The sequence below is a fragment of the Acanthaster planci genome, linkage group LG01 (genome assembly GCF_054643075.1).
Source record: "Acanthaster planci isolate LZ-2023a linkage group LG01, COTS_SCS, whole genome shotgun sequence".
NCBI lineage: Eukaryota > Metazoa > Echinodermata > Asteroidea > Valvatida > Acanthasteridae > Acanthaster > Acanthaster planci.
The window spans coordinates 36,530,211-36,556,696 of NC_141777.1; the positions used below are offsets into that span (position 1 = coordinate 36,530,211).

General features: G+C 42.7%; 3 protein-coding genes across 5 annotated transcripts in view; all 3 read left to right on the forward strand.

The window, feature by feature from the left end:
- Positions 1-6,757, forward strand: part of LOC110981218 (polypeptide N-acetylgalactosaminyltransferase 16-like) — a 72,673-nt gene extending 65,916 nt beyond the window's left edge. For both annotated transcript variants that reach the window (XM_022238596.2, XM_022238604.2), the window contains exon 16: positions 470-6,757. In XM_022238596.2, the coding sequence (XP_022094288.2) occupies positions 470-622 (153 nt within the window). In that variant the 3' untranslated portion in view covers positions 623-6,757. The remainder of the gene's footprint in view (positions 1-469) is intronic.
- Positions 6,758-9,431: 2,674 nt separating this feature from the next.
- LOC110982320 (uncharacterized) lies at positions 9,432-22,169 on the forward strand. Its single transcript, XM_022240660.2, has 2 exons — positions 9,432-11,595; positions 18,061-22,169. The coding sequence occupies exons 1-2, from the start codon at positions 11,203-11,205 to the stop codon at positions 18,133-18,135; spliced, it is 468 nt and encodes a 155-aa protein (XP_022096352.1). The 5' UTR covers positions 9,432-11,202; the 3' UTR covers positions 18,136-22,169.
- A 2,440-nt stretch (positions 22,170-24,609) lies between these two features.
- The window catches only part of LOC110982126 (protein transport protein Sec23A-like), a 42,808-nt gene continuing 40,931 nt past the window's right edge, over positions 24,610-26,486 (forward strand). Inside the window, exon 1 of one of the 2 annotated variants that reach the window (XM_087143047.1) lies at positions 24,610-24,820. The gene's annotated coding sequence lies outside the window, so the exon portion shown is untranslated. The remainder of the gene's footprint in view (positions 24,821-26,486) is intronic. The other variant, XM_022240326.2, reaches the window with a different exon arrangement.

Here is a 26,486-nt window from a genome sequence, read left to right on the forward strand (position 1 = left end):
GTTTTTTCCTGAATGTGAAAGATTTTGGAGGATTCAGGAAGGTTTCTAACATAACTGACCATGGAGGGACATTAAGCATTGCTTGATTTGCCCATGTTGGTGGAAGGGTAGATCCAGAACCACGTTTTTTAGGGGGAGAGGCCAAATTGTATGAGGAGCAAAATACTTGGAAATTTCTGTTGCTTCTTTGGTCTTTTTGAGGGGTATGGCAGAATTTAAGAAGGGCTTTTACACCCTTTCCGAGGACAGGAAGGGAAATTATCCTGAAAATTGCCTTTTTTTCAATATTGAAGAAATTGTCCTTAGCTTGGGATCCACCCCCCTATTTAACCAGTGTACTGGTGTTGATGCACTCCACGATTCACCAATCCACTCCACTTATGTTGCTAATATTGGCTTACTTTGCATCAACCTGCTAGCTTCTTCAAATGGCAAAAACCGACTCACCATTCCCATGTTCCTTGGACAGAAATGGACAAGGGAGGGCAGCAGACTGATACACCAGCTGAGCCACCTGTGTCTTGACCACCTGCCCCAGAGGGGGCTAGTGGTCCGGCCCTGCGACCCAGACTCCGACACCCAGATATGGACATTCAAACCTCCCCGTCCAGGCAAGCACTGACAGCCCCAGCGCTTGAGAGAAGTAGTGATGGTGCAATTACCCATGTAAAGCAACTGGTCAGTTGAATAGCTTAATTTAACAGCTTGCTCCATCACTTAGGCCAGCAGCTGTTAGTGTATGCCAACCGTTCGGCCGGATTTGTACCTTTTAATTAAATGTATTTATTTATTTATTTTTTGGCAAGCTATTCTGCAAGTGTACTGCTGTTTTATTGTTTCAGAACTTTTGAAGTGCATGGAAGACAGAGAGTTCAAGGGCAGCATTTTTCCTGCCCAGTTTTAGTGTACGTGTAATTCACGAATGAACCCCACTGTGGTATTTTTTTTAATCTAGTCCACCTGTTCCAAAGATCGGGCCACACAGAAAGAAAAAATATGAATTTGCCCCGTGTCCATCCCAGGTCCCTTTAAGTCTGTGTTCCTTTTGAACTGGAAAAATCAACATCAGATCCATCAGTTGAGTTTGAGGGAAACCTACTGTCTTTGCTGATGACCTCCAATTTTGCCTGAGAACATTTTCCTAATAATAATATTCACCTGCTATTATCTTTTACATTTATACCTCATGTTTGTAAAGAATACAAACTTAAAATGCAGATTCAAAAATAGAATACAACTAAATTTTATTACAGAATATATGATAGTGCACATGCGAACAAAATATATTTCAAATGCCCTCATTAGTTTTGAAAATCTGCCTTTTCTGCTGTGCAAGTCTTGCGGCTGCGGGCTCTGTCTCAAATATCCCAGTTGTAAAACGGTGAAATGTTACTGTGTAACAGACACTCGTCACATGTTGTTGCTCTGGGCCAAATTTCACAGAGATGCGAAGCAGAAAAATGAAGTTAGCCAAATTCATATGTGACGCCAAAAAATGTGAGGCATTTTGGTGAAATGGTCAAGAGGTTGAGAAATGAGTTCGCTGGTATTAGGAAAGATAATAACGTTGTTGTTTGTTGTGCGTGAATTGGACATGCTGTTGACAAGTGAGAGCCGTTCGAAGATTGCATTTATTGACTTGCCAAACAAGGAAATAGTTTTAAAAAGGCCTTTGAAATATTTATTAAAATGGAAGGATGCCCATTGTTTTTCACAGACAAAAATTTTATTTTAGGATTTTTAAACCATTTCTTTTCAATCGTGGTGGACAAAACACAGGTTACAGATATCACTAAATTTGAAAAAAAAATTTACGTTTATAGCATTAGTCTCCACTACAGCCACTGTGTGCTTAGTTCCATCATGTTTTGCCTCACTGATTAACTGAAAACTGCTCACGTGAGACATTCTGAGCTTCTAAGCAAATCACAGCTGAATGAAATTGACACCGGATATATACCTCTTTAGTGAGGATGGCATCAGCGTTGTGCACATTCAGCTGTGTCGCGCATTGTGTATCTCTTGTGACCGGTTCCTTGCTGATTTTTGCTTAGCAAAACAAATATTGCCTGGTGACATTTTCTGCTTGGCACCTCTGTGAAATGGGAGCCCTGTTTGCTGAGGCCATTCAGCTCGCATATTGTCTGCTGGTCAGCTCTCATTGCCATTGGCAGGTTTCGCACACGGTCCATAAGGTTTGGTGAAAGTTACTCAGCTAATGTGCATCGGGATTTGATAACTTAAAATTGTGCTGATTTCAGGTTCCTCCTATCTCAAAAGGTGTTGCAAACTACACCCCATGGAATGGAACTTTGCATATCCCTGTTGTGTACCAAGCATATGCTGACATGCACTGACGCCAGACCCACATCTATCTGGCGCATTATGGACAGACCATCAGTATCATTATTGGGAACTGCATTTTAACTGTTCATGCAATTAATTTATGCTGACTCAACAGCTGTGCATGCCATTAAGTCCTGCATATGACCAGTAAAAGTTAATTTCTATTCTGCAGGGTGCTTTTCTTGGAATGGGACAAATGACATTTTGCAGTGACTAGTTGAAGTATTACGTTGCTTTATCAATGTCCAACCACCTAGTAATTAATTCACGAAGGGATATTTAATTGTTCTCTTATGGTATTTTTCCTTTAGAAAGACCAGCTTGTGATTTTGAAGATCGTTTTCCTGTGGAAGTGCTCCTCAGTGTACTGATGGCCATTGATATTAATGCAACCAAAATGTAGGCCAGTGGAAACTTTTTAAAACTGGCCTCTTGGGTAATCGCACATTGCCTTCACATAGGGACTATTCCTCCTACGTAGACATAAAGCCGGGGCTCAAAAATTAGAACATACGTCTCTTGAAACCTGAACAGCAGGTTCATTCAAAGACACCATTGACTTCATATAGGTTTTCTGGTATTGTGCCCACTACCCGGGCTTTGTGCGAGCATTCAGTTTGTTGGTGTGATCAGCCAATCTGCTCAGTCGCTCGAATCGGAAAGAAAAGGCGATTTGCTGGTGTCAGCATTATCAACAGATCCTTTGATAAAATTAACCACTTGCGCAAAGATCAATCGATTGCGTATATCCACCGATTGCGCCCAACGCACACACTAGCAATTTGTACCATCCGCCATGATCGGTTATGGAAGGCAATATCCAAAATGGCATTGTTGTCCACAAGCTACAGGCTGCGGCTAGTCATAGTAGTGTACTATAATGGTATAAACACAAGCCGTAGACACCTAATACCCATTTCAGAAATGGCCCACAATTGCAAACTACAAGGATTGTGAGATATGTGACTGCAAGGGATGTACAGAGAACTTTGCACTTTGCTGGGGATTTCGACAGGAATTTTCCCCTTAAATAAGTTCTGTGCACGTTACAAATCTCTCCTTAAATGTATAAAAGAAGGCAAAACAGTACTATTTTTAATTTCTTGATTAAAGGTCCGTGAGTTTGGTATTTACTTTACACTGTTATAATGTGCTGTGTAGCACATTTTTATTTTATGTATATAGAAAAATATATTGCGTTCAGGAAGTCTAGCCGCTCTCTTTTATGGAAAAAATGCTACAAGCAAAAATGGAAACAAAAGCATACAAAAAAATTGGGCTGTAATCTTTACTGCTCTCCTCTAAATAGTTCTATTGTTGGTGTTCCATTGTGTTGATTTAGCTTTGTCGAGTGGGATATCCCGGTCTTGGGTCTGGTAAAAGGATTTTTTTCTTTAAGAACTACTGCCCAGTTGTTTATGACAGGATCCACTTTGGAAAGGTGGTTATGCTATTTTTCTTGAAATAATATGTCTCCACGAGAAAAACTCGCCCCCCCCCCTGCTGGATATGCCACTGGCTTTGGTGATTTTCCACCTTCCTCAAGTTTACTGAAGGCAGACCCAGCTCTGGCTCAAGAGAGAGGTTTAGCTGTCGAGAGGGAAGTTTAAGAGGCATTTCCTATTGATTTTTGTTTTCATTTTGTTTTCATACATGTAGACGAAAAAAGTGGCCTTTCGTTATTTTTCTAAACGAATTTTTGGAAGGGGGGCCCTGCTGGCCCCCTGGAACCGTCCTTGTTTTTTCCCATAAGCCTATGGCTAATTGACTGATAGGCCAATAGATATTTTGTCACTTTAAAGTAATTTATCGTTGAGATGTAATTCACTGTAAACAGGAATTCACAAATCCCATCTGACTTTTAATGAGTTTGTAATCATAGATAGTTATGTCACAGTGTTGAACATAACGTTTAACGTTAGGCATTTCCTGCATAAGTGGCTGCGGCTACCTATGAAGGTCACTGGCTATGGGTCCAGCCAAAATTCCATAGACGTATGCGTTACGCTTAGCCTCAGCGAGTTGATTTTGACAGAGCCATGCTCCATGATAATAATTATTCATATACCCTTTAATATCAAGTTTCAGCCTGAATCTTATACCCTGACCTGTCTTGCAGGTGTTTCGTGGTTTTAGGAGATCAATGTCGGCCTCCGGCTACACGATCCTCAGTGGTTAAGTTGTTAAGTCACCTGTCCAAATTGATTCAGTTTCTCTGATTTGGCTTCAATTTCCTGCGGTTTTATCATGCAAATGCCGGATTAATTTGGAACTGGTGCGTAGAATCGCCAGAAACTGTCTCCGGGCAAGGTTTACTCGACGCCGAAATTACTCAAATTTCTGAGTGGTCATGGTAACAGCTCAAATCCGGGAATATCACTGTACTGGCCACAGAGTAGACTCGCTTCAAGTTTTTCCTGACCCAAAAAGTCCCAGCAATGATATCACGTGCAGCTTTTATTGGCTTAGTGCGTCAGTCGTTGATAAATTGATAACACGCTGGAATGGACGTGATGCAGTGGGACTGACTTGTGCAAGTCTAGCCATTGTCACTGCTTGTTCGCCAGGGGTTCACAGCTGAACACCTGTTTTCACTTCCTCTAAATAAAAAAAATCAATGCTGGAAACTTGAATTAGGTATGGGTTTTTTAATAAGTTCTATTAGATCATAGATATAGCTTTCATTTTAATTTCCAGCCGTTTCCTTTATCATCGAATTTTTGACTTCGCGCTCTGATCAAAGGGTATAGTACTGTACCCATTGCGCGACAAGCCCGACCGTTTGGTATAATATGCCTACCACTTTCCTTGTATAGCAACGTTAAGTACTAGAAGGTTCTGACTCGAAACTTCGGTTGAGATTTTTACCAGGGAAATAATCCATCTCAGAGGTCTGGGATAGTGCGTGAGATGTTTACCAGGGAAATAATCCATCTCTGAGGTCTGGGATAGTGCGTGAGATGTTTACCAGGGAAATAATCCATCTCTGAGGTCTGGGATAGTGCGTGTCCTAAAAATTGCTGGACGCAAGAAGTGAGTTCGCTGGGATGTTTAGAATTGGATTCTTTTGAAAGGACTTTCTGTAACTGAACGAACAGGCCTTTTCAAAGTAGAGAACTGTCCGGAGCTCACTTCACGTTGCTGATCAGCAGGAGTTTGCCCGCCAAAGTGACAGAGACTAAGTTAGTGCACTAGTCTTGTAGTGGTTAGTACATTATGCCGGCTAATTTGAAGTATCATAGAATCGTTCCGGGAAATTCAGCTGCTTTGGTGTAATGTAATAACAACTGGGACATAGAACTTTATTGCGAGCTTACGGCTTCTCCGCGCTTCGTTTTACACTTCGACAAAATAATGGATTTACTAGTTTAAATTAAAAAAAAAGTAAGGCTGTCATTGTGACCTCTCCACGAAGCATTTGTAATACCTTTTCCCGCTGACAAGGAAACAAGATTTTCGTTTCCCTCGCGTATTTTAGCTTGGGAGTTTAAAAATGTTTTTTTTTTCGAACTCAATTAACCTGCTGCAAAGCAAATAATAGTATTCATGCTTAATGAAGCCACCGTGTTTTGCTTGTCTGTTGAAAAAGCACAAGTGACGGACCACATGTTGTTCGAAGACGGGGATGGTTGATTATGAACAGTTGTAATTTATTGACATTCAATAGTGCATTGCGTTGGGGGGGGGGGATTGGCCATCGACCGACGGAGTTCCCGAGAGGAGCCGACCAGATATTCTGGAAATTTCAACACACTGGTGCTTATCAGCCTTGAGCCTCCTCGTGTTGTTTACCGTACCGTTCCCATCAATATTCTCGTCAGTGACATTTCAACAGGTACTGAATATAGTTGTGACACACTCAAACTTGATCATACCGTGTACACGGCACGTATGGAAAGAAAGTAAACATTGATTATTGAAATCAAATTCGTATCAGTTTAGTTATATTCTGTTTATAAGTAGCTGCAGGCGAAGTAAGCCTGTGAGGCTAATATTTTAATTTTTATTGGACTTAAGTTTTTGAACATTTATATTTAATATTTTCAATTTATTTAAAAATGTCTGCTTTTTAGAAGTGCAATTGAAATTTTTAAAATTGAATTGAAGCTTTGTTTTTTATGCTTACTTGAAAGAAGAGTGTCTTCAATGCCTTGTATAATTATACTATACTGTATAAATGCTTCACCTTTGTAAATTTTGTGTCTATAGATAATAACTCCGCTGAATGTGCCATATGGGTTTGAAGCTGTTGACGTTTTGTCTCATTGGAATTTATGTTAAGAAATTAAATGTTGTGAGGAGCATAAGGGGCTTTATAAGCGCACATAGTTATCAAAAACAACCAATCTACCAATTGAGTGTACTTGATTATCGCAAGATAAAAGAAAGCCTTGTAAGTGTGAGGAGGAAACCGAGAAGCATGGACTGATTTTTTGTTGCTCTTCACTTCTTTCTCTCACTTCTTGTACCAGCCGGGCTACCTCTCGCCTCTTCATAAAATGTTGCCGTCTTATAACCGTTGCCACCAACGTACTCGTCACACTTTGGCTCTTGATCGAACACCCGTGTAATTCGCCAAGCAGAATTAAAGGCCATTGCTGCAGCGGCACAAGGCTCGTGGACAGCTGGGACGCGCGCGTTACATGCCTCTTCGACCAGTAGGGTGTCTTGATTTGCCAAGAGCACGCTCGCGTCAAACTTAAGAACGCGCGTTCATTTGGAGAATCACACAGCATCCTATTGGTTGGGCATGTAACGCGCGCACACTACCTGCCCACGAGCGTCCACCGCAGCAATGTGGCTTCTAATTCTGCTGGTAAGATCAGGTGTTTACCGTACAGGTGCGTAGCCAGGTTTTTCTCCCACTTCGAAATAGACCGTTGTCTCATTCACGTTCGAGTATAATTATTAATTAGGCCACAAAGGCACTAGTGCGCTAAAAGTCTAATTTTGCTGCTATTAGTTTCCCTTGCCCCCCCCCCAAAAAAAAAGAATCTCTGGCCCGTTGCATTCTGTCGTTCTGGAACAGCCCCCATACGCCACTGTATACTGGATATCACCGTAGTCAAAGCTATTCAAGATCGTTTTGTAGACGATGTGCCCTTTAACGTCTGGCCCGGCGGTATGGTATGCGCGCTCAGACCGGGTAAAACACCCGACCTCGACTCGTCTGCTACATTCGGGCCATCGCGTAACACAGACATGATAACTTTCTTTATAATGTATTGATCGGTATTTCCCGTAATAAACACACAGCTGGTTCATACTGTTTGCGCGGGGGGGGGGGGAAGCGGTACCACGTGACCTATACACGCAACTTGGGAACGGTCACCAGGAGGTCACCACTAGGGTGTGGTGGTGGCAGCTGCCATTACCGCCTCACCACTCTTCACTGTTTTATCGTCATCGTCAACTTCGCCACACGACAATCGTCATCTTCAAACTCTTAAACCAATATCGCCACCACAACACTATCATCACTAGTGTCATCACTACCCTCATTCCGTCTGGTATCTTCTTGCCTTAATTCCCACCGACAAACTCATTACTTACGCCAATTATTGGCGTAACTATGGGGTGTGGGGGTCATTACGAGGCATGTGCCTTCCGGGCAGGTCTGCCCCCCCCCCATTACAACCTATTTACAAGCGGCTGTCCATCGGCTTTTGGTGCCCCATGAAAAAAAAAAGTATTCACCCCTGGGTGCCCTCCACCAAATTTCACCCTAGTTCCACCATTGCCAACAACACCAATTGCCATCCGGGCTACCTTTAACCCCATCACAGACATACCCCAACCACCATCCTCACTAACATCCACCCCGTAACAAGCATGAATCGCCCCCTGCTTTCGCCGTTCATTGGATGACAGAAGGGTAATTCCAGAAATTAGGGGTCTTTTTTTTGTGTCCCTGTCTGACGTGATTTTTGTAAGTTCAGAATACATTTTCTAATTTCCAAGAGTGATGAGGTAAGGCAAATTACCTGCCAGTCAAATAGTAATAGTGTGAAATCAATTCGGGTAATATTTTCTATGTCAAATAACAAAGGTCAGATATAACGGGGACAAAAAAAGTCGCACGTTTGGACCCCTAATTTCTGGAATTGCCCACTTTTGAACTCATCAGAATCGCTGAACTTCCTCATTCAATTCCAAATACATTGCATTCACGTTTCTCCAGGTTACTAACTTCATTGCTCGTGTCTGTTACTGTATGCACGGTCTCCTTTTTATCGGCCATCAAGGGCTAAGTCATTTGGCTAAAGTTCTGTTAAAATGTCGGACCGCCGCGTGTCTGACTCGATCAATAATGGATGACACATGACGCATCAGTCGGGGAACAAGACGGTATCGGCGGATCTGCCGCAAGCAGTTATATTAATGAAATGCCAGCTATCGATGCCAATATGATTATTCTCATCTTATTCCTCGGATGCCCATTAAATTTAGATCCCCAGCGTGGAGAATAATCTGGGTTTGTTTGTTTGTTTGGTTTTTTCCAAAGGCTGCACCGATGATACCCCATTTCAATTTCAGGATTCCCATGAGATGATGCTGTCTCATTTCCAAACTCGCAAATATTTTGCTTGAAACGGGAGATGCATGTTGTGCATAGCCATCAAGCCGTGCATGCCTCGTAAGAGGCCCCCTAGACCATGATTCTCCTTCGGGAGGAATGGAAATCAATTTTCGGTAATACCTCGGGCAGTTTACTGTTTTCTAAAGCGAAGAACGGGCCGTGTGGATATTCACCCCGCCAAGTCATTGATACCCTACGTGGTGGTTTGGAAGGAATGACGCGTAAACAATGACATACCTTTCGGCTTGGAGATCATTCAACATCTCTGAAATAAACGCAATTCTACCGGGAACTCATCCAGTACGGCTAAGCCAAAAATACACACAACTGCCAAAAAGCTTTGAAAGAAAGAAATGTCTCGATGAGAAATCTGATCTGTATTGTTTTCTTGTGGTTAAAAAGTAATCGCGCCAGTCCTGAACGGGCCAACGTTTTCGCGCCTTCCGCGAAACCGCCTGACAGCACTTTCCTCTACTACCCGCATACTCAAGAAGAATAGACCATCAATGGACCGGTTGATATGGCTATGAAGGAATGTCTCTGACTTGTGGAGTATTAAAGTAAGGGAAAGCGGGCACAACCCTGCCCCGCTCGGGGGGTCGGCTTCTCCCTTGTTTTCTTCCTTCTAAGGAGTTACAAAAGAGCTGGGGTATTGTTTCAAACTACGCCCCAAGTCGTGGAGTGCCCCCTCAAGCTCCCTATCCCGATTAGTAACGCCTCCCTCAACCGAGAAAATTAAAACGCTGATGATACGTGAGCAAAAGTGAACCCAGGTCTGGGTGGGCCTGCACATCCATGCCCGAAATGTGCTTGTGTAATAGCTGTGCGCATTGGCCTAAACAATTTTGGTAGAATTCTCAAGACAGGAAAAAATTGGTCTTGCCAGATGGTGGAGCGTAACAGAATACTAGAGCTTTGTGTGATGAGTAACGCTCAACAGTCAACATAGAAAAAATTCATCTCAATCGTCTCGTGTGATCCAGCCAAATGATATTTCGGGGAGGAGGGGGTTGAACTCCTCGGGGATAACACGAACAAGCCTTCATCAATAACATCACTAAGATCACTTGGTTTGTGCCTTGTGAAATCTGTCGAAATTCCCAATGTATAATAGCGATAACGATCTCACAAAACTTGAAAAAACATGTTAAACATCGATTTTTTTTATTAAACCTTCTCTTTTACTGGCGAATTCCGGGACACACTGATAATTTTTGATAATTGTGATAATTGTTTAGGCCTATTTTGACGAAATTAAAAAATCCATTCCTTTTGCGTTGGGTCTCAGCGGAAACATGACTCAAAAAATCATACTTCTACTTTCTAATTTTTATTGAATATTTTGCCTTTAATAATGTTGACGAGGGTTACCATGGAGGCTTGTGAAGCTTTAAAGTTCTGACTTGTTCAGAAGACAGATCGGCGGATGTATATCGAGGAGGCCAGATTACTCGTCTCCAAGAGTGTGGTGCGCGGCCGTTAGGAATACGCGAGATCAGCTGCAATGAGCACTGATGGTATTTGACCAGCGACATGAAGCAAATGCAAATATTTGATGCGCGTAATTTGCATCCCTGGACGTCGAGAGATGGAGACACTAAGCGAGCTCTCTCGTCGCGCGTTTCGACGACGACTCGCCTCTTGCTTCCAGTTACGGTGAAGCGACTTCTTCGCCCGAAAATAAAGTGCGCAGTGTGCGTGCACTGTCCAGTCTTGTCTTCTGCGCCGTCTTGCTCAAGTTACCAACGAGTTAAACTTTGGAGGAGACGCGTAACCTTCCAGTGCACACGACGTGTGTTGACGCCGAACCCAGGTCAGGATGTGGCACTTCGCTTTGAAACTTTACCCTGCCTGGCAGCTGTGTTACGCCAGCCTGATTATACAGAATCTCGCATATGTTAATCAACGTCGCTGGGAGTCGTTGCGTACAAATTCACCAGGCACATCTGAATGAACCTCCCACCACAGATATAGATAGTACAGGACCTTTCCTGCGAGTTTGTAAAGATTAAGCCCGGAGATCGGTTGCTGCGTAACCGGGTGTGAAAATAAAATGGCAATCGCTTAACCAAACGGTGTGCAAAAAGCAATCCTGAATGGGATCTGTTGCTGGATAGTATGATTAAGTTAAATCCCGTGTGTTTTTTTAAGGACACGGGTGAGGATAATCTAGAGCGATCATGTGAAGCGAAAACTAGCGTATGTAGTGTATTTGAAGAGTACTGCAACCAGTAGGTCTACTCTGAGATCGAGAGGTCTGAAAAATTTATTTGAAAATGGCTTCTGGAAATGACACAGCCGGCGCTTTGTCAGTTCGCACATCTGCTGCCGCTTCATCAACAAATCCTGTGACCGAAGACCCGCCTTACCATCTTCTCTCACAATCTACCGGTACCGCCAGCGCTTGGACTGGCGGCCTGAGCAAGGAAGCTCCCAGCTCGGTGAATGGGCCAGATGACATCTTCACCCCGAGCCAGTACACGTGGAATCTGATCCTCGGCATCACCGCGTCCGTCATCTTCGTGCTGGTCACGGTGGCCGCGCTGTTCGGGCTGATAGCGTTCAAGCGGTACATGAGGAAGAGGAACCGGACCCTGAGCGCAGACACCGGGGTCTTCTCGCCGAGAAGGGGCAGCAAGGCCGGACTGGACATGATCGATAATTCAGTGGTGAGTTTGATTGTGCAAGAGGAGTTGCATGGGGAGCTGCAGTTAGTTTTCATTCAATTTCGTCTGGACTACTTATTCTTGTGTTAATTAAAATGTCGGTAAAGTCTGACAAAATAACATTTGTGCGCAAAACGGGATAGGCCTATTTCAACCAAAATGTTAGAAGAATAATGGTAATATAGTCGGAACTACCTGTATCTTACTGTACGAAAAGGGGGAAACAAAATTAACCAGCAAAATTTCGCTCTAGGATTGTAATTCATATAGACTACAAAGAAATGAGCAACATAATGGTGAAGTTATTCAATCTTGCACGAGTGGCACCCAAACCCACAATCCTACACTTTCTACTTCCATGCTAGGACAGATGTCTCAATCACTCAACGTCGCCGAGGTACTTCCATGCTATTATTCATGTAGTAAGCAGGATTCGTGCACGGGCATACCTCAGAGGGTTACTCCGGCCCAAGCACGCCAATGATTTGCCCTCACAAGCTCTCGCGGGAACTACCGAGAATACGTAGCTTAATGTATTACGTTAGAGAAGGACAAACTACCGTTCATTGGTTGTTCGTAGGTATTAATAAGGAAACAAAAAATTGAGGGTAGTTTTGATATAAATTTCACCAAGGTTCAAAAGGTTCAAGTTGCCAACGAGTATATAAGGCATACCGATCACGTGCATGCGCAGGGATGACAATAATGCACACTGTTGTCGGTACTCCAGTTGCTAATAGGACCTAGAAAATGCTCCGATTAATACATGACAAAACGCTCTTTCTGTGCCTGTAACCATGGTTATTTGCAAAAAGAATCTGCAACAGTTTTCACGTGGTGTTACATAAAACAAGAAATTAAAATGCGCGGCATTGCACACGAACGAAATTATTTGTGTACTCTACTATACAGTGCATTAACGGGGCGCGTTGACGTCATTTCCTTTCCATAAAATCAGTCTAGGCTGCATTGTAAATAAGGATGGATGAAATGAAAATCATCTACCGTCCTTAATGCATTTGGAAAGCCAGGTGCAAGCTGTATAAGTTAGCCAGGCCATTGAGAGATGATATCGCACCAGGTGGAGCGTGCATGCTAATGGTAGTGTAATGGTGGGTCTCTCCTGCGAGGTAAAATTACATCTATTCCTGGAACCATTAAGCAGATTCCTAAAAACCCTAGTGAAAACAACAAGCGTCATTACCGCGACCACGACAATAACTTGGCACCAAGTACTACTAGGGATCGACCACTTTGCATGCAGGGTTCATTTTCTGGAAGGGGGTGTATGGCTGGTAGTAGATCTAAGTCTAAGATTTGTGTGTTCAAAGGTGGGCACAAGGGAAGAGCGATGTTCTCAAGCAAGCACTGGCACCACGATTCTTACCAATCGAAAATGTAATAACAAACGAAACTTCCTACGAAATCATTGCACTGATAAGGTTACAGTGAAGCAGAAGTGGTAGATTCGAGTCCCGCCAAAACAATTCAAACAGTATCGCCAGGAAGTCTGAGATAGACGGACTGAAAATCTGTCTGTCCAAATAGTGACATTGCAAAGATCCATCAACGTTTCCCATCAGTAAATTTTAAAGACGTAGCGTGGCATCCACGGTCTTTCGTCGAGTAGCGTCGGTAGTGCTTGTCGGTACTCTACATACTTACCTCACGAGCGGTACCTGGAACGGGTCGAAGTCCGCTAAATGTCAACCATGTTCAACAAGACGCCGGAGATTTGCACGGACATTTGGCCTGGGTAGGAGCTCTCGCTTGGAGCTTGCGCTTTTCGCATGCTTTGAAGGCAGCTGAAAACAAGCTACCCATGTCAGTGACAAATAGTCATCGTGCTAGAGCACATGTGCTAGTCTGACTTCCTGAGCTTGTATAGATAGTCCTAGTACATAATACACAAGCTTAACACTGTACATGTATAGTGCCTGTGACGTAGCGTACAGTTTGTTTCTCTTGCAGGTCGAACATCTCAGTCTCATACCAAAGTGCTCAGGGTTTTGGGAACAGTGGTTAGGATTTACTAGTGGGGGGCACAAAGGGGACACCAGCATCTTATGGGGGGCACCAGCTTTCAGTGGTGTGGTTTTTTGGGGGAAGTTTTTGTCAGCCTTCTTCAATATCCATTCATCCTTGGGGGGGGTGGACCTGAGGGCACCGGGAATGGGGGTCACGTGCCCCCAGCCCCCCGCCCCCGTGACTACGGCAGTGTTTGGGAAGTTCGATAGTTGCTACCTGTAAGGCTGTAGGCCTATTTTGTCACAGTTACATTGCAAAATATGTTTCATGTACACCACCCTGGGCTAAATGAAGAAACCGATCTACTTTTGTTTAGGGAATAACGTTGTGTCGAATTAAGTTTGTGGCTTTATTAACAAAGCCATGCATAGATCTACAAGAAGATAAAACGGGTGTGAAAGTGATGGACTACATGCGTGTAAAACCTGTCAGGTTCGTGCAAAGAAGAGATTATCTTGGTGGTTGCACTCTACACGCGCACTGCTCTGTTAAATGTGCAGATGCATCTGTAGTGACAGAGCCACTGGCATCGATGCACCGAAAGCTTTTAACTTCAATTATCATTTGTGGAGTTGCGACTCGTTAGATGATGTGATCACGGCCGAAAACCCGCTTTGGCAACTCAAACGTCCACTGCGCAGCGGTCCGCGAACCCATCGCAGTCACCTCTCTTGACGGCAGTGAGCTTAAAGATGGTCGGTACCTATCCCAGGGGACATGATTCCGGTCATTGCAAACAACGGATTGAAAAAAATCTCACATTCATGTGAACGAACTTTCTGTAGTGTCACAAGCACCCCCCCCCCAGAAAAACGCAATGAGCTTGTAAACTCTCGCGTTGTCTCGTACGCATGGAACTGTGGCAAACGTCCATGGTCATCAACAGATCCATGGCAAAACTTCTAACCTTTTGTTAAAGTATCGCGTTCTGGTCTTTGGAGGAGGAAATTACAATGAATGGATTATCTACAGACTAGTCCATGGAGAATGTCTTGCAGAATGTATACGTTAGCTACATTTTCTCAGCAAATTTTTGAAGATGCCTCTCCAAAAGACGGTATACCGCAACACGCGGCAAACACAGTTCGCGAGAACCTATTTTCAAAGCCCGTGCAAATGGCACCGAACTGTCCATATGATGCAAGATATGGGGCGGAGAGCACCCCCCACCTTTGAGTTGGTCATTGTTTGATCGGAATCTCAGGAATTCTTTACAGACATCTGGGGTGTGTGTGTTAGGTAACACTAGTCTAGAGTGTGTATAGGGATTGGACATGGGGGGTACCCAGCGGCCCCATATGGTGCACGGTATCGAACTGCAAGGAGATGGCATCTGAGTGAATTGCATGTTTTGGTCTTCACTGGTACAGAAACAAGACATCAGCCGGTCTGGCAAGTGGGGCGAAGGATGACCGAAATCCTAAAACTTTTGTAAGGCCTCGGAAATTCGGCGGAAGGAGTTGCTGCCTCATTAAAAAGAGTCATTTGCGAGGTCACTTTTCCCGGCTATTTTAACACGATTTTATTCCACTTCACAAATGTATATTTTCGATTTCGCCCAGTGAATCGATTCAGGGCACTTGCAGTGTTTAATTTTGTCAATATTGTCAGACGATTTCAAATGTCGGTCAACCGAATTCTGAGCGTAAGCAACATTTTGACCAAGGAGTGTTCTATTTTGTCTCGCTTGCGCTGAGCTAGCTGCGTTATTCAGAAAAACAAGTTCGTCTTCCGTCGAGCAGTTTGATCATATTGATGTTCGCACCACTCGTCAAACCTCTTTGCAACTCAGTACAATGCACACATCTCACTGGTGAGGAGATTCTATCCATTTGTTTTAACTGTTCTTCTGTGATAGGTGAAATTTATTCTCTTCCTTGATGTTGAGACATTTATGTATAGGCCATGTTCTCTTTATAGTGCAACGAGACACCTTAGCGTGCGAACAATGTGCAGGCGTGGCATACATAGTGTGGACTTCTGCACAAAAGAAAGAGCGTGGTGGCGTTACGTGGACTCGCACATGTCCACACAATGTTTTCCCCTCTCTGAAAAACAGCTTCAGAGGCATTTTAGGACCAGAGTTATCAGTGGCAAAATGAAAGGGAACAGTCCAGGAAATCTTCAAAAATTCAGCTCGAAGGAGTTATCCTAGTGGGAGTAAAAGGAGAATTTTCCCAAGTTACCTTAACCACAGGAGAACAAAGGAATGTCCACACTTCGTATGTGAAACAAGACTTGTGTGCGTTCAGTTGTGCAGAGGAAAATGAGACTAATTGCCTAACAAAAATATTAAAGAGATTGGCACAAGACGAATTCGATTTCTGAATGCCGCAACTCTGCGACCCCTTGGACGAATTTGAACTGTAATAATAACGAATATTCTCGATGTTATCTTGAAATGTGTTGACCAACTTTTGAAATTTAATGGTTAAAGACAAAATCGGTTTTGGCAAGGGCGGGCTTTTGTCTTTGACTGTATTGAAAATTCCATGAGGTGAATTGCAATGAGAAACTTTTTAAAATGACCGGGGACACCTCTAATAAAAGTGCATCAAAAATGTCCATTTAAGGCTTCTGTGTTGGCTGTTGGAAGGTTTGGTTTATTTTTGGTTCGCGTACTCGTGCATGTATACATGTACTGCTGATGATTGTCATAGGAGCGCCATGGTTGCGAAGGGTATTGAAGCAAATTTGCCGACATTCACCGTACATATTTGACATGCTTTAGACCCCCTTCCTTTACAAATAGCGATCTATGACTGCCGAGAACTATAGTCCATCGTGGGGAGACTTTTCTTTCGAATCTGTTCCTGAGTAGACCTCTTAATGCCGATTGGATTAATAATGCTGAAGTTTCAAAATTACTGATGGGGAGCCTTATAAATAAAAACAGGCTTGGCAGACTTGAGGGGTCGTGCCTCGAGTCCAGTCATACATTAACAAAGAATCGAGAAAAAACACACAAAACTGAATGGTTAAGGTTTCTGTACAGGTGAAGCAATTTTCACGGACACTGTGCGTCTCTCGCCAGTTCTCGGAAATTCACGAATTCAACAACTACAGCTATGTATTACATAGTGGGGCATCATGTCGCCTCTTCGGCAACAGTCACGTCTGTGTTCAATTACCACGTCGAAATACTCTTTGTGGCCATGACATTTATAACATGGGGTTGACTTTTTGAGAGAACCAGCCGACAGGAATTTTCTCCTTGACAACGCGAACGCACTATAAATCGGTGTCTGGACTACATGTATTATGATATTGGCTAGAGCGCTGTATGAGCCAAGAAGTTGATCTTTTAAAGCAAAACAACAGTACGGAAACTGTTTCGATCACCCAGAAAAGGGTTAAACCAATCTCATGAAATACACTTAGCCTTTCTACATGAAGATTTTTTCTAGCAGACATCCATTCCTTCTCGTATCTGTAGATGGCAGTGACATTTTTCTGTATCCAGGTCAGAGCAAAGTATGCCTACCTTTGATATCTCTGGCATAGCGGGAAACTGGCCAAAGAACTGCACAGCGAATTAGCAAACACCCTTGGAGGGAAAGCGAAGGCAGTTAATTGGAAGAACATCTGCATGATGCTTCTAATGCGAGCTCGCCTGTCGACGGAATATTACCAACTATTTTGTCATCAGCTGCGAAACATTTGTAGTGTACGCTGGTCATGAATTTCAAATGATATTGCCAAAACAGCTTCACATATTTCAGTAACAGCTCATCAGAATAACTGTCTGTTGTGAAACATGAATACAGCGAAATGTAACAACGTCAAAATATCCAGCTTTTAATAAAGACCTATGCTTGCTTTGAGCCCCTTCACTTGGTCGCCATTTTACACTTTTAATACCGACTGGCTATTGCTGAAGTAGTTTGAAAATCGGCCTTTCGTGGTTACGTCTCCAGAGGTAAGCCTTCCGTCAACTGGCACATACCACAAGCGTCTTTCACAAATTGTATACATCAGCAAGCTAATAGCCATAAGCACAGTTGCAATGTTGTTTCAAGCGCTTCGCCTGACGAAAATGAGCTCTCGAATTACAAATTAAATTTATGTCCCTAAGAAACACTTTGGAATCGCTGTAAATGAAAAACAAAGCAAATTCTATACAGTTCGACGGCCGTTGTATTTCCGTATTGGGGATTGTAACGATGCAACGCTCCAACAAAACTATGATACGGAGATATTAGCTTCTTTGACCAAGACTTTTGAATACAATACCCGACGGTATTCAGGTGACATTTCATTTCGCCACAAACTCGCTAGGACTCCTCTAAAATGGGAGGGGGGCGTTTCGATACTGATACGCTTTAATTGTTTCTTTAAGCTGTAAAAATTAATACCGCGCATGGCAACAACTGTCATCGGATAGAATTTCATATACTATTTATTTTCCTATCTTATTTTGATATCTCATCTCTGTACTAGGTCCTCACGTCACACAGTTCACTTCAGAGAAGTGGTTCTCTTCGGAAGCAGTTCCAGAAGCTCCTGTCAAGATGAACGACGTTGCTGTTGTGACACATGATATAATTATTCTTGGCAACGGCGAAGAAGAGGCTGCAATCGAAACCTGGAATAAGTGATGTTGAGATTGGCTTCACTTCACACAATTTTGACAGTGCAGTTCGGTGTGGCACATACTGTATAGCGCGAAATAATAAGGGAATAAATTGTGCTTGGCCGGTCTTAAACGTAAAGACCGGCCAAGCACATTACCATTCATAAATACCTTGTTTAGCGAGAGAGTCAAAGATGTCAATATATGATGGATTTCCAGCGATTTTGTTCTAGAATTCTACTTTTATTTTCCCGAACATCCCCGTCCATTTTATGGTATATTCCTTGTGAAAATTGTCCACAAGAATCTCCTTACATGGATTTTGGCGCGCGCGTGGTGGGCAGCATGCGCAGACACCCTTGACCAATCAGAATCGATTAAACTGTTTCGAATCCAGGTGCCAGTGAGTGATTCACACAGAGGGCTATTATCACTTCTGATCGGGCATTATCAAAATGTTAATGTGCGTTGACTAGGGAGACTGTCTGAGGTATTTACCTCACGGGGTGTTCGGGAAAATGAAAGTAAAATTATAGAACAAATCGTTGGAAATTCATCATATATTGACATCTTCACTCTCTGACTAAACAAGGTACATGTATTTATGGATATTTATGAATAGGAATAAATATGTATAAATTTTTCTTCCCTTATTAATAGAGGTTATGCGGTAACGCTTCCTCATAGGGCAAGAGTTTTGTATGAGGGGAGAGGCTCGAGTAAACCTTTTGTGCATTCGTTGTAACTAAATTTAGATAACAAAACCAGTCTCTCCGACACCCTAAAGACGCCAGCAACTGCAACTGGTCTGCTCAAGATTTGTGTGGAACTTACTACGGAACGCATTACCGGGTACCACGCAGATAAACTGAGGCAGCCGGTTCGAGTTGTTGCTCGGTTGATGCGAGCGCCCAAAACCACGTTCCAGGGAATAAAACCACCGTGACTTTTGATAAACTATGAAATAACAGTTGCTTTTCTTTCTACACTGCCGGTCTTCAACTTTAGGCCCGGTGTAACGGTCTCATCCTTCTGGCGTGCTCGGATTTCCGTAAGAACGCACTGGACAAAATAAGCACGTTGCCGCAACGTGCCCATTTGTCTGGCGTGCTGATTTTGCCTGTCACACACACGTAGGTCTACCGTGTTCGCGGCGGGATCTTGGACGTGTACGGAGACTACAAGGTTGTTAAGTATTTTACGCATCAAAGCCGTCTAAGGGTGTAAGACAATGCACATTTATCCATGTTAAATTACATTGTCAGAATGACCACGACGAAGAGCAGGTCTAAAGCTTTCACTGCGCTCTACGCTGATGCCGCTGTCATTTATCGGATATTACTGATGCAGACAGTCACAAGTCACTCCGCCCCTTGCCGTACTTCGAGCCTTGCCTGGGACTTTATGCTCCTTGCTGCCGATTCTGATATCCCAGAAGGATAAGACCTACTTCGCAGATACCGTTTGTTCTGTAATGTGACGCTTCTTTTTGCACCCTTCAGACATGGCACTAGACGCCATGCCATGACCAAAATTCCGCGAAAACCACTTCCAAGCAAGCGCACGAACATTTATTTCCGCACGATCCGAAGGCCCGCGTGTCATGATTACGTGATGTAGGAACTCAGCACACCCAGAAAGCTCACCAAAACGGGATTCACTGCGCAAGTGCGGGTCGCTCGGCAGTGTTTGCATACTACCCGGAAACCCGAGCACGCCGGAAAAATGAGACCGTTACACCGGGCTTACAAGCAGCGAGCATGTATCCGGTCAACCGCCTGTATCTCCCTCGCTAACATGTTTTAAAGGCCAAATGCTAATTGATCCGGCTACGGCTGAAGGCACAGGTTTTGTTTTCCCATTCACGGGGAGGCCATAATTTTCCTGGAAATTTTCCTGGAATCTATCGTATTCAGTGTAACCTGCTAAATAAGGTGGTGCAATCTATAGTGGTTTCCAAACCTCACTTTCTGTTTTTGTAAATGTTGCCAAAAACAGTTAGATATTATTCATTACAAATTTAAATTATTCTAATCCGAAACTGGCACGAGGTTGTAATGAACTTTTGTTTCGTTACGGTTATTTTTACGCGCATGTTCCCAAAATAAAAAAGCATACCTCGCTTACAATTCAAAATGGCCGACACATGACTACAGTCTATTAGCCAGTTTGGTATTTCAAAAAATGCGAGGTCATGCGAGAGCAAAGTACCTGATTTCATGCGAGTTCGAACATGTTCTTTGGGTAAATGAGTCGGCGTTCGGCCGCGCTTGGGCCAACCTCGATTGATGTTCTCGGATGACCTTTGGAAGCGTTTCTTGCGCTGTCTGGACCCCACCTTCCATCATATTGGTGCATTTATCGTTTACTTTCGAATGTTGAAAGAGTAAGAAGGCCTGGGAAGTCAAGTATAAATCTTGACACTTTCTGTCAGCAAATCGAATTTCCTGCGTTTGGTCCTTGCTCTATGGTTTGTTCTACTGAAATGTCAACGCAATCATGTGACGTTCACGATCAACTCACTGGACTACCGTTTGTCAGCAGAGAGAGTAGGCCTACATTTTCGCAACCGTAGCAACCTCGTGCCTCTACCGTAACGCCTGAGGACGCAAACAATTTAGTCGGAGTCAACCATGAGTCTGAATTAATTCTTTCAATCCGAACATATTTGAAAGCGCTAGAGGGATTTGAATATCACGTTGATACATTAGGACATGTAGTGACGATTCTGACACAGTTTGCCGATTCATCACGCGGAAGCTTATGTCAGGGTCGTCTTGTCACATTACAAGAGTGCAACCAGATCAGTGAGGGCATGATCTCTCTGCAGGGGGTTCGAAGATCAATCATGGTTCGTGACGATCCCAGTGGATGTGTTTCAGTTTATCTCGTACAAAAGCAATGTTTACATGGAACTAATTGCCCCAAAGCACCTTTTAAGAATACAGTACTAGCATTTTGAACGTCACTAAAGTGAAAGATTATGAACCATCACCAGGTAATAATAGGCCTAAGCGTTTCCTTATGATAGATTTTCGAATGGGCTTGTTCGAAATAATTGTAAGGTTATTCGTACATGCTTGGTTGATTCCCCGTTTGCTTGTTTGTCCCGTCCACTTGTCATTTTGCCTTTGAGAAAGATTCTGCTAGGATCGAAACGTCAGGCCCTCCATATTTTGCGATTCTGAGATATCAAGAAAATCTTAACGCAAATAAAAGATTTAAATAAGGCAATTGCATATAAGTTAACCCAGACAGGTCTACTTCAGTTGTCTTGTATAAATTATTTCTTTTGAGGTCTGAAAGTAATGTTTGCTATTGGAACTGAAATTGAGAGAGACTATGTTAAATGAGATTACAAGTTCTGCGTTTTGGTGTTTATTTCTAACTTGCCCGTGTAGCTTTTCGGAGGGCTGCGCTCACACCAGAAGGGACGTATTTTACACTCGCTATGGATTTTGTTGTTTCATTGATGTTATTTCGGCATAATGCCTTCTCTTTCTCTCGTGTACGTATTAGTTTTTTCTGTTTATCCTTTCATGAGCAAGATTACTCAGAGTTACTTTCATCAAAAGTAACTGAAAAACAAATTAATCTATAAAATTCAAAATAAACTTTATAGATTTATTTGTTTTTCAGTTTGTGTATACGTGATAAATATATTATAATTATATTAATGTTTCCAAGCTTGGAGTGGAGATTTGTACAGTGTAACTAAAATTAATTTACGCATTGACTGTATATAGTCTCTATGTTGGTCTTGTTAACATATTTGCTAATTTTATAATTATAAATGCGTTTCCGGGACCGGAACGGCTCGTATGTGGCCGTTCTGGTGCGACTTTAAAAGTTTTTTTTTTTTAAATTTCAATTGCACCTGGTAGATCGTTCCTAATTAAATACACACATGCTTTATCACAACCAGGCAGGCATGACAATAAATTATTTTTGCAAATAAATTTCAAGTCATCAGTCAGTTGGTCCAGTTATCATAAGTCATTTGGTCCAAGTCAAAAGTCTCTGCCCTAGGGCAAGTCAAGTCGCATTATTTCGTCCAATTAGACAACAGGGCAAGGTATTAACTTCAGAGTTGCGAGTTTTGGACTATTTAACTTTACACGATTATTACATATTGTTCCTTTTGCCTACACCTGTGCGAGAAAACTCCTGAAAGCTGTGCACGATTGGGAAAAGGTTGATTCGATGTTTGAGAATATAGGGAATTGGATTCCGCTTCTGCTGTCTCATGGTTGGTAGTGCAATGAATGAGATTTTGTTTGTTAACATAAAGAAAACTAAAAGAAAAGTTACGGTAGGTGTTAACCCGAAGGAACCAATGCGAGATACTCTATCCCTACACTCGGCAGACCCCGTCCTTGAAACATCTTGCATTGCTGGATCCACTATAAATACTGCTCTGAGTTAGTTGCCTCTTTGAAAGACTTTGAGTTACTTGTGCATACACGTACAAGGAATTTTGAAGACCCTAGGCCTCACTTTGATCCAATTACGGCACAAACGGCTCCTTATGACTTTGATGTATAAAGACACAAGATGTATTGGTTTTATTGTAAGAATTCAATCTGAACCAGTTACCATCAGTGACTGCTTGAAAATAACACAGCATTCTATATGGTTGCACGTACTTCATAAGAATGATCTATACATCACCTCATAATTATGGGTAATGCCTTGCTTGTATATAATCCCATATTTTAACCGTACTATGGACGACAACCTCATTCCCTATACCGCCTTGGCCTGGCACTGCACTCCAGATGAAATGCGGTCAATCCTGTCTGTTCATAAAAATCCAAGGTGACCGTCTTATCTTTTCAGCACATTTCCTATAGTTCACGGCCATCATTACTTGGCATTCAGTACGGCTGTTTGCATCGTTAAGTCGGGTGGAACGAAACTTGGGTGTGAAAAGGGGCATAATTATTTTGTTTATGATCGATCATTGCGTGACTACGACCTTGCTTCATGCAACTCACTCGAGGCGACCGACAAGGGGCTAATGCATCTATGCTGTGTCATGAATATTTGAAACAGCGTCTTATTAAAAACTGCAAGTATGATCCCCAGGCTGGCCGTTTAAGCTAACAATATAGCAAACTCAGAGCTTCGGCGTCTGGTTCTGAATACTCGCTCTGGTTGAACAAATCTTTCTGATTGCAGTTTAATACTTATGTTCCTCCTTAAACTTCCCTGTTCTTTTGCATATTTTTAATGTCAGAAGATGTAAAATAAATAAATGAAATAAAAATGTGGGAAAGCTTCAAACTAGCTTGTACAAGGACGGTTCGAGGGGGTCAGAATTGTGTTTTCTTTGAGGGCGGGCAATTTTTTTTTACTGCAATCTTTTATGATCCTTCTTAGGGATAAGAGTACACTGTGGTGCTTTTTACGCGCTTTTTACGAACGAAATAGTCCCTCCGAAAAGTCTTCTCAAATAATTTTCTGGTTGTTTTCGAGGGGGGGGGGCTATTATAGCCCCCATCGCAAGCCCCAGGATCTGCCCTTGAGCTTAATTAACTCCAGCTCGAAATCAATACGAAGTATGATGTTCCAGCGCTAAGCAATCAAGATGAAGTTGTCACTCGTGAGGCCTGGAGCCCTGCAGGTGCCTAAAACCAACGATTGAGCTGGCCCCGATCAACATACTATTCCTGTGAAATAACGAGGCTAGCGTCCAATCCTGAGGGGGAAGGAAAAAAAGAACCGAATTAAAAAGGAAATAGAAAGATAAGAAAATCAAAACCGCCAATTTCTTCGCAAATACATCGGATTCGGAATTACTCCCATCGCACTAAATTGCTGGTCAGTCTGGTATTTACGAATGCGCCCCCCCACGCTCCGAGCCAAGGACCCTTCCTAGTGCTAGCAAAAGTGTGCATACCTTCACATGACCGCCTTTCCAAAGCTCTGTCTTTTCAGACAGTTGGGAAACCTCACGTTATTTAGCTTTAGCTTGGCGAACCCGACAACAGCTCCCTTTCAAAACTACAGCAGAGGGCGTTTGTCACTAGACTTACCCGAAACGGCGGCGTACTGCGGCTGTTTTCCAATACTCAATTTCAGCTCCGTCGGAGGCTTCAACTTTTTTTTACTAGCTGACTTTGAAGCTGTAAGCGCAGTAATCAGTCTAATAGTGCCACAGAACATCAAATAAGATGCAAGAAAGCCCCAAATTATAGTAATACAATGTAATTTAAACGCTTCAGGTCCACAATCGGGGATTAGTTTTGGGAACGATCCTCAGACGGAGACGAAGTTGAGTATTGGAAAACGGCCAACGTGAAAACGTCAACGGGTAGATAGAGGGCGTGTGCCTGTTCCGATTTTTTGACGTGGCATTGCGTCGGCAGTGCAGGCAGTAGTCTGATGCCGTTCCATGCTGTACTCATAATGAAACGACAAAACATAAGGAACAAGGTCATATTTGGCGAAAACCTTTTTGTGAGCACGTTACATCATGATGCCACGAAGGGCAGTCTAAAGTTCGGCGTAAATACCGTGAATTTGTAATACGTGGATTATTTTACACATGAACAATTTCTTCCCATTTTTGAGGAGTCATACAGTTTTTTGAAGATTTCAAAAGTGGTTTTAGTCAAAACAAAGGTAAGCCAATTTTCAATTTTTTGACGACAAAGTCACACTAGGCCTCCCTAGTCATGCTCGTAATAGCATGCAGTTGTCTGAGTGTGCCACTCACAGACTGAATAAGGACCCCATGCCAAGAGGAAAGACAAGTTGTCTGTGACTCTGTCGTGTCCATAATTCGGGCATCCTTTATCATATCAAAAGTTGCTGTTCATTTTGTCATGTTTATTGAGTCTGTTTCTGTGTCGGTTTGCATGCATAAAGTAAACTTCGGCAAAGCTTCATCTTTTTCATGTAAACGTTTTCATTGGCAGAGTTGCCTTGCCTGCCCACCAAATTCGACACATCCAGTGCAAGATTTGACCGAAAAATCTCCTCGATCCACTTTTATAGATACCTAATGAAAGGAAAGTTTCATTTAGATCTTGGGTAGCATATTTCCTGTAAAGTTGATCAATCAGAGGAATTTGTTTTGAAATTTCTGGCCGATAAAGAGATCAATGTTATCTGCGAACCGTGATCTAAAAATAGTTTAAAAATTACATCATCGTCGCACAAACAAGCAGCCTATGCATAATCTGGCGTCGTCACTTGTTTGTGGTTTGGTCCCCGACCTGATGAGTACCATGCCTACACCTTGAGTAAATTTTAACTGAAGATGAAGATTTGTTGGGCATGTTGGGGAAATTTTAAGTCTCCCAAAAGTTGCAAAATACTGTTCAGACCAAACAGACCCCGACTGTGTTTGGCATTGGTCAGCAATTGGGAGTTAATTGCTGTAGTAAATGAATGGCTTAAATCGAAATCAAAATTTCACAGACTTTACAAACTGGAAATCGCCCAAAGTAATACATCGGTGGTTTGATGGGGTGAGTGATCTATACACGCAAAACGAATTTCATAGAAGGCGTTTTCGCGGAGTCTCCACTTTTTGGATTGACCGCTGTGGGGCCAAGGATACAGGGGGAATTCAGTAGACTAGACCCAACTCTGGGTCCAGGTGATGTAGGTGGATTATCCTATGTATCATTTAATTTCTAAAATATTGCACCTTCCAAATTAAAGTTGTGAGTCTACCCAAGTTGTGAGTAAAGTTGTGAGTCATTGTCGTCCGTGTCTCCCAACTGGAATCTAACAGCTTCTGAAATTCTGAAACTAGGAAACACCGAACAACACTGATATCAAAGTGGCATGAGGTACACTGTATTTCTCCCTTGCCTTAGTCAAAAAAAATCTGTGAAAAGACTACAGCCTCCTGATGCCAGTACAGTGGAACGTTGCTATACCGAACACCGCTATATCAAATATGTGGCTGTACCTAACTTCGTCCTTGGCTCCCACTATTTTGTGCACAAAACCTACCGAACATCATGCAGTTGCAAATCAACCGAGATTCGCCACAGCATGCATCAGAGATCGATCCTGAGTGGTAGCTTCACGACTTTTAGGATAAACTAAATATCAATTTTGTAACTCAGTAGTTAATAAAACCAAAAATAGATTAACATATAAATTTCTAGAAACCTCAAACCCAAGTTAAACAAAGTTGCTCTTGTGTCTTTTCTCTCTGTTGTTGTCATCCACCATCAGTCCACCGTGTCCACTCATCAAATCTCTCTTTTGTCTGCTGGAATGCATACATGTACCATACTAGCTTTTCCTGATTTCTGAAATCTTTTCAGGA